The following is a 7,546-nucleotide window of genomic DNA, read 5'->3' as shown; positions in this document are numbered from 1 at the left end:
GAAACCCTTTTAAAAATTTGGGAAGGATTCACTTGGGGACCTCAACCACTTGAAGACTCAAAATAAAAGAGAATAGTTCTTTTAGCAGAGGCGAACGAATAGGGATGGGGAACTTTCGACGTGCCGTTTAAATATAGTTCTCTGCCCAACCTCTGCTGTGTGACCAACTGTTTTTTTTCGACGATCTTACCACTCCTTGAAGAAACTGGAAATGCTTTCATATTTGCAATTCTTTGAGGAGCACAGATGGACGAAACTGGAAGTCGAAAGGGAACCCCTGAGAAAGGACGTCCGGCCCTCTATTACACGCGGCGAGTCCAACGAGTGGAAACGAAGCTTCTCCATTTGGCTTACGTTAACTCGAATTCCCCCCGTCAAATGGAAAACATGGACCTTCAGACCTAGGAAACAGAGCCGTAAAGAAGGAACTTAAAACAGTATGTACGGAACTTATCCTGAGACGAGACTGCTTGCATGCAACTGCTTCGACTGCACAGGTCAACTAGCGTTTCTCTGACGGCTAAAAGAGCTTTCTGTCTAAACTGGAAACAGTTGTCCTTTTCCACCGCTTAAGACGTCTTTTTCATCATATTTCCGTTTCAGTTGCACTTCACTCAGTCAAAGATTAAATCGCTACTTGTGTGTCTTCACTGCCCGTCCCCGGTTCGCCTCAGCACACACACATGACGTACATCGCCGACAACAAACGGGTACACCTTTCTCATATTCCCGGATTCTCTGTCGAAAAAATGGATAGCTCCATTGTTTCTGATGGGAACTATTCCGACATTACGGGACAGGAAAACCGGCGGACGCCTCGCAGTGCGTGTTTCTGTTCCTGTTCCTACTAGAGAAACTGTAGTATACCTGGGGTATTGAAAGTGACGCCAGTCATGAAAACCAAACAGCCACTCTATTAATGAATTCGGGACCTATAGTTCCTGGGGTCATAAGTCCTCGCTTGGATCTCCACGTGAGCGAGATCCGACTCTTCATGTGGCGTTTCTCTGAAACTTTTTCTGAAGGCCAAACTAAATCGTCGTTATGGAGTCGGGTCGAGATGGCCCGACGGTTCGATCCTGAGTTCCGTTACATTTTTGAAATCCTGAACGAGACCACAAATTGAGCAACTTGACAGGCGCTCTAGACAGGGCTAAAGCTCTTTTTTTATGAATGCATGTGCTGCTCGGAGTTCAGTTTTCCCCCAAAGATTCGCCAACTTCTGTCCTGTGCATTTTCTTCTCCCCAAACCAACGGACTTTCTAACTTGTGTCGCCGTTTTTTCTCTTCTTGATCTTGAGCCTCTGCACCTCTTGTAACTCAACCCACAGTGAGTATCGCCCACGTCTATGATGTCTCTGTTCGAGTTGCGGTATACGCAGTTCTGGGTCGCGGATTACTTGCACACCGACTGTTTCTACTTGCAAGGCGGAAGTTCCCAAAATACTGCATGGTCTAGCCGACTTCTCTTTCTTATTCTCCTCGCAAAATGGCGCTTCCTGGGCAAAGCTTCAAGCGAGTGATTGTCCTGCTCTTGGACTGCGGCGCTACAATGCAGCAGACGCTTCGCGGCGACTTTTCAGATGCGCTGGTAGCGCAGACTGAGGCGCTCTCTTCCTCATTCGCGTCTTCTGGAGGTGCCTCTTCGCCGTCTCCTCTTTCCAAAAAGGCCGATTCAACGCCGTCCCAAGTGCCTCTTTCCCCAGACTCTGTTCCATCAATATCGGCAGCAGACAGAAGTGCGGATCTCTCGAGTTTCCACGCCATGAAGCGCGCAGCTCGAGCGTACGTACAGCGCCTCGCTGCGACGTCCGCGAAAGTCGACGTCGGCGTCGTGTGCTTTGGCAGCTGCAGAACGGACAATCCACTCGCGCCTGTCGAGGGCGACATCCAGCCGGGAGACACGGGAGACGCAGAGGAAGGGTACAAACATGTCGAGGTTTCTCTGCGTCCCGAAAGCGCCTCCTGGAAGCTCGTGCAGGAGTTAGAGAAAGTCAAGAATTCGGCGAATCGGAGTGACGCCATTGACGGACTTGTCGTCGCCGTCGACATGGTTGAGAAAACGTATGGCCCAAAGCTGTCGCAGGTGAGAACAGCACACGGACTCTGTTTCCTGACAAGCAGAACTTGCACAGTGTGAACAACAGACAACAACAGGCGCCGCGGGGTTAAAGCTGGCCGGGATAGAAGATCGGACCGATACTTCGTGGATGACTGTGAATGTTAATTCGCGTGACAAGAGGACTCGTAACTGAGTCATTTATCTATCACGAAGATGCGTGGTTGATCTTATTTGCTTGCTTACCACTTACAGCGGCCTGCATTTTGAGGGTCTTTGCTTACCAGATTTAAGTTCCGTTGTGCCTTTTTCCACGGCCAATGATAAGCGATCCAGAACTGGGGAACTCAAGGGGAGCAAAGAGTTGACAACAGAGACCGGACATGAACTGCATGAAAAATGCTTCTCTTTTCTTTCCAGCTTCCCCTCCAAACTCGCTGTCCCACTTCTGTCTTGTCTGGATCCTCGTTGGAGTCAGGGGCGCGTCGGACGAGTGGAGAGACACCTGACTTCGGCTTGCCAGCTTCTTTTTCTCTTGGCTGTCTCATGTGCTTGTTCGCCTCTTCTGCCAGACACAGACACTCCTCAACTGCACCCTGTTGTTTCCATTGCTTTGTTTTCTCTACCGTCCAGGACCCTCTGTTGTGGTCGTCGATCTCTCCACTTGGCGCTATCCGTTTGCTGTTTTGTATCGTTTTCAATGACTTAAGTTTTTGATTTGCACACACTGTAAAAGAAAACGAATCCAATAATCAGACACTTTCTCCGTTCTATGTTGTTAAAAGCTATGCTGAACGTTTTTACGAAAAAACTGTTTTCAAATCATTAAAAAACCGTGTTCCATTTCTAACAATTCTTGTCTTTTCTCTCTTCTACTGCGACCTCCAGAATAATGTCTCCTTCCTCGTTTTCTCCGACTGCCAGTCAAGCCCAGCAACCCCTGAGGATATCCCAGCTGTACGGGACCGTCTTGAGGTGCTCGGTATTCGAGTCCACTTCATCATTGTTGGTAAGGCAACTCAGAGCGACTTCGTTTCTGAGCTGAAAGAACAGACTGCCGCGGACGACTCTCCAGAACAAAGACACGGAGCACGCATACACCTCAAGTTCACACAGACGGCTTCCACTCCTAGTTGCAGATGCCTCAAAATACAGTGGTGGATCTCTTCAGAACACGTTTCATAGCATGTATATATATATATATATATGCACACTAAGATATTTATGAAGATATGCATATGTGGGTATCTGCATGCATGCACCACTTTTATATATATATATATATATATGGATATACCTATTATACAGGCCCAGCAAAGCTGGGGAAATGATCTTTAGGTAATAGTTGAGACACTTTAAGCGGCGTTTCGTCGGGGCAATTGAGTCAGCCAGCTTGTCTGCTCCTGTCTTCTTTCCTCTCCTCTCCCTTCTTCGTTGTCTCTTTTCTGTCTCTATCCTCGCTGCTGCGTTTGTCGTGCATTTTCCTTGGTCGTCTGCGGGGTGCATGTGACACAAAGCGCATTACGGATTGCCTGTCTCCTCTCCATTCGTTGTGCAGCCTTGTGTCTCCTTTCGTTCCCTCTGCCTCTGTTTCTCTCGCTGTTTGCCTGCCTCATCTCCCCTCTCTAATCTCTGTTTCTGCCTCGTGCGCAGATGGCTCTGTTCCAACGCATCCGGGGATCTGGCGTCCAGGTGATCCGAGCGCGCGTTTGAATCAGCATTTTGTCTCGCCTCTTCGTCCTGCGTTGGCGTCCCTCTCTCTTGTGGCCTCGACGCTGATTCCTCTCCGGAGTTTCTTGGCTTCCCCGTTTATGACCGCGTTCTATCCTCCACCGAAGCGGTTGTCGACGAAGTGTCGGGTGAATCTCGAAGTCTCGAAGGCCTTCCTGATCCCCGTGTATGTCTTCGTAAGGACTAGGAAAGAGCCAGTACCGACTCTTCGCAAGCGCGTCTTCGTGGGGGTCTCTCGGCCTGCAACACGAAGAAGAACGGACTCTGTTCCCCGAGAGGACACGCCAGGCGACGCTTTCGGAGCTGAGAAAACGCGAAACGACCAAGGGGAACACGATGAGGACTGGAGGGATCTGAAAGTCGAAAGATTTTACTTCAGAGCGAACGACCCGGAAAGGACGCCGGTGAAGTTAGGCGAACCGGACACACGACAGCGGGATGGAACCAGCATCTTCGGGAGGCCTGACGGATCCTCCGAGGACGAGCGGGCGCCCGGAGCCGGCGGCGACGCTGGGGTGCACATACAACGTCTGTACGCGTACCGATACGGCAAACAGCTGGTCGCCGTCTCCGGCGTTGAGCAGCAGGCGTTCAAGCAGCAAACGACGGCAGGCCTGGTCGTCTTGGGCGTGACGAGGCGCGATAGTATTCAGAGGTGGTGAGTGTTCGTGAGACGCGAAGCAAGAAAAGAGTTGAGAATCGATCTCGAAAAACGCCACTCTCTGGAGGCGACTTCTGCGTCCTGCGAGGCCTTCAATAGCCTGAAAAGCAGAGAATGAGAGAGAACACGTTGTCGAGAAAACGCAGAGGAATCGAACCCAGGAAATAGTGCTTCCCGTTTCTCCCTGTAGGTTCTCTCTCTTGCGCTTTCCACCTTCCTAGACACGGATGGCTTGCAGATAAAACGCCAACGTCTCCGTGAAGACTAACACGTACATATTCGATTCAGTTTCCCCCTGAGGCGCACAGCATTGCTTCGTCTGCTGTTTTCTGAAAATCCCGTTCTTCAGGTGGAATCTAGGCCCTCCAGAATACGTCACCTGCGCGCTCAACAACCGACCGTCTCTCGTCGCCTTGCGCTCTTTAGTCCTTGCGCTGCAGCGTCTTGACTCTGTTCTCCTCTGCTCCTTCGTGTGGCGGGGGGGCTATCCAGCGAAGCTTGTCGCGCTTCTTCCTCACGTTGGAGGGGGTAACAGGGAGAAAAGAAAGGCATGGCAGGCGACCGCCTCGTTGAAGGAGAGTGACGACGTCAAGAGAGAAGAAGAAACAAACCAAAAGGAGGCCGGAGACGAAGACAAGACCTACGGGCTTCATCTTATCTACTTACCTGTGGCAGAAGATATGCTCGAGCTCCGGCTGCCCTCGCTCCCGTCCGTGACGCCGCGTCAACTGCGAGCTGTAGAGACACTCGTTGAGAGTCTTACGCTTCCAGGAAGCCCCCAGGTGTCAGTGAAGTCAGGCGAGAAGGGAGGAAGAGCTTCGGAGAAGGACGAAGGCGATAGAGAGGCCGAAAAAAAGCCAATTGATGGAGAGTGGGAGGAAGTGGAGGCGCAGCGCAAAGCTCTCCAGGCTCCCGCTTCTTCTCCTGCCGGGTGGCAAACAAATGCACCGCTGGAGATCGCGGTGGATCCTTCAACTCGAGTTCACTCTCCGTCGCCTCCGTGTTCGTCTGCCGCCTTTCCATCTTTCTTGCCAGATTCGATTTCCAGCTTTGCGACGAAGTCGGAGAGCTTGTCTCTTCACAAAATCCACAACCCGACGCTCCAGCGGTACTACCAGCTTTTGGTGTACAGACACTACAATCCGGCGTCGCCTCCGGTGGCTCTTGGAGAGGAGGGGAGCGAGACGCAGGCACAAACAACTTGGAGGGAGGCGGAGGAGAGTCACCAACATCGCCTGCACCACATGTGGGCTCGCGGGTCTCCAGTCGAGAGGCTGTTCACGGTGCGAACTCCAGGGTGTCTGGATTCTGAGCAGCCGGACGCCTCCGTCGAACAGACCAAAGAGGCCGGCCAGCGGGAGACGCAGGTTGATGCCGCTCTGAAGGCGGCTTTTCCTCAGGCAACGTCGCTGGAAGCCCAGACGGCAGGACGACGACAGAGGGAAGTTCAGCAGAAACTGTTGTTCGGAGAAGTCGTGAGGAAACAGAAGGAGCTGGTTGTTCGAGATGTGAAAGTGTCGGGCGAGTGGACCGAGCCCCATTTCGATACACCTGGGGAAGAGCCGCGAATGACAGCGGAGGCGCGGCGGGAGGAGACAGAGAAACTCGAGCGGGCGATTGAAGAGGAAGAACGGCAGAAGAAACTCGAGGCTCTGAAGGCTCTGCATGTACACAGCGTGAACCCGGTTCGAGACTTCCAGAGACTACTCGAAGTAAAGGAAACGGATTTGACTGAGAAAGCGATTCAGGAAATGACTGAGATGATCTTCAAGTTTCTGCGGGCAGCGGGGCCGCCGCAGGGAGCGCTGGAGAGGCCAACGGGAGCTGGGCGAGGAGGAGAGACGTCGGGACTGCAGAACTTTCGGCGACAACAACACCTTGGCAAGGCACTCGTCTGCGTAGAAGCTCTGAGGGAGGGATGCCGAAGAGAACTGGAGGGCGAGAAATTCAATGAGTTTCTTGCGGAAGTGAAGGCGGAACAGTGTCGGGCGGATGCTGCGGCCGACGACAGCTTCCGGACCTTTTGGAACTTGCTAAAATCCAGAAAAATCGGCCTCATCACGCACGCCGAGGACCCACGCGTCGACCTCGAGCCGGCCCAGTCTCTGAGAATCTACGAAGACGAATCAGTGCAAGAGCTTTCGACCCAAACTGCGATGACGGCCGCGAGACCCTTAGATCCGCATGACGTTGATGACTTACTCGATCTCGTCGAGTAGAAAACGAACGATTGCTTCAGAGAAAAATGCCGTCAGGCGGTCTTTGACAAAACGGGAGTGGTTGCTCTTGGCTAACATCTGCGGGCAGTTTTCGATTTTCCGTCTCCATGTACGTATATTTGCATATAAATATGCAGATGTACATGAGTCGATATATCTCGCTAGCTATAAATATATCTCCATGTATTTATACATGTATGTGTATGAAACATACATCTATGTTATCTATATCTATGTACATAAGTGTATGAGGTGTTGCGCAGATGCGAGAGGGCTGGTCGGAAAGTCCTAAATCTTTTCAAGGCGTGCGGAACTCGTTTTGTTTGCGTTTTCTGTTTCAACAATGTTGAGCAGTCAAATATTCTTACGAGGACAGGCCGGTATGGTGATTGCACCGCGTGAAATAGCGGTGAACTAAAAAAATGGGGAGATTTGCTGCCCCCACGAAGCCACGCACAGAAAATGAAGGGAAGGGCAAAGGCTTACATGAGCACGCGTACACATCTGCCTACTTCACTTCTCACTTTGACGTTGATTAGATCTCATCACACATGCCTTCTAGGGAGTTCGCGATAAATGCACGCAACGGTTTTCACGATGTTATATCGGGTAGTGTAGTGTGTCACACCTAATACTAGGTTGAATTCGGAGTTACATTCAATGACTACGGCCCAGCACGCAGAAGCACGGATACGCGGCATTGCTGCATGGATATTGTGTTTGTTCACTGATTGTACGATCGGCAGATACAGGCACTTGGGGAGGGGGCCATAGATGTATACGCACGGCAAATGCCTACACAACATATTGTACACATGAGTGGTGGCAAAATTTCAAGGGAACCTTGCCACTGGCCGAATATGAATCTTCTTGTCG

The 7,546-nt window shown here is 51.4% G+C and overlaps 1 protein-coding gene across 1 annotated transcript; it reads left to right on the top strand.

Annotated features, from left to right (window-relative positions):
- Positions 1-551: 551 nt before the first annotated feature.
- Positions 552-7,042, top strand: TGME49_312510 (Ku70/Ku80 beta-barrel domain-containing protein). The gene is made up of 4 exons (XM_002364432.2): positions 552-2,086; positions 2,948-3,068; positions 3,713-4,448; positions 4,801-7,042. Exons 1-4 carry the CDS (start codon positions 1,490-1,492, stop codon positions 6,668-6,670), a joined length of 3,324 nt encoding a protein of 1,107 aa, XP_002364473.1. The 5' UTR covers positions 552-1,489; the 3' UTR covers positions 6,671-7,042.
- Positions 7,043-7,546: the final 504 nt, after the last annotated feature.

The sequence above is a fragment of the Toxoplasma gondii genome, chromosome XI, assembly GCF_000006565.2.
Source record: "Toxoplasma gondii ME49 chromosome XI, whole genome shotgun sequence".
NCBI classification, from domain to species: domain Eukaryota; phylum Apicomplexa; class Conoidasida; order Eucoccidiorida; family Sarcocystidae; genus Toxoplasma; species Toxoplasma gondii.
This window is presented reverse-complemented; position numbering and strand designations above follow the sequence as displayed.

Bases quoted from the DNA above. Each gene is read 5' to 3' on its own strand.
- TGME49_312510 (XM_002364432.2), top strand. From the start codon at position 1,490: ATGGCGCTTCCTGGGCAAAGCTTCAAGCGAGTGATTGTCCTGCTCTTG. The intron at 2,087-2,947 runs GTGAGAACAGCA...TGCGACCTCCAG, and splicing joins ATGGCCCAAAGCTGTCGCAG to AATAATGTCTCCTTCCTCGT. The intron at 4,449-4,800 runs GTGAGTGTTCGT...CCCGTTCTTCAG, and splicing joins CGCGATAGTATTCAGAGGTG to GTGGAATCTAGGCCCTCCAG.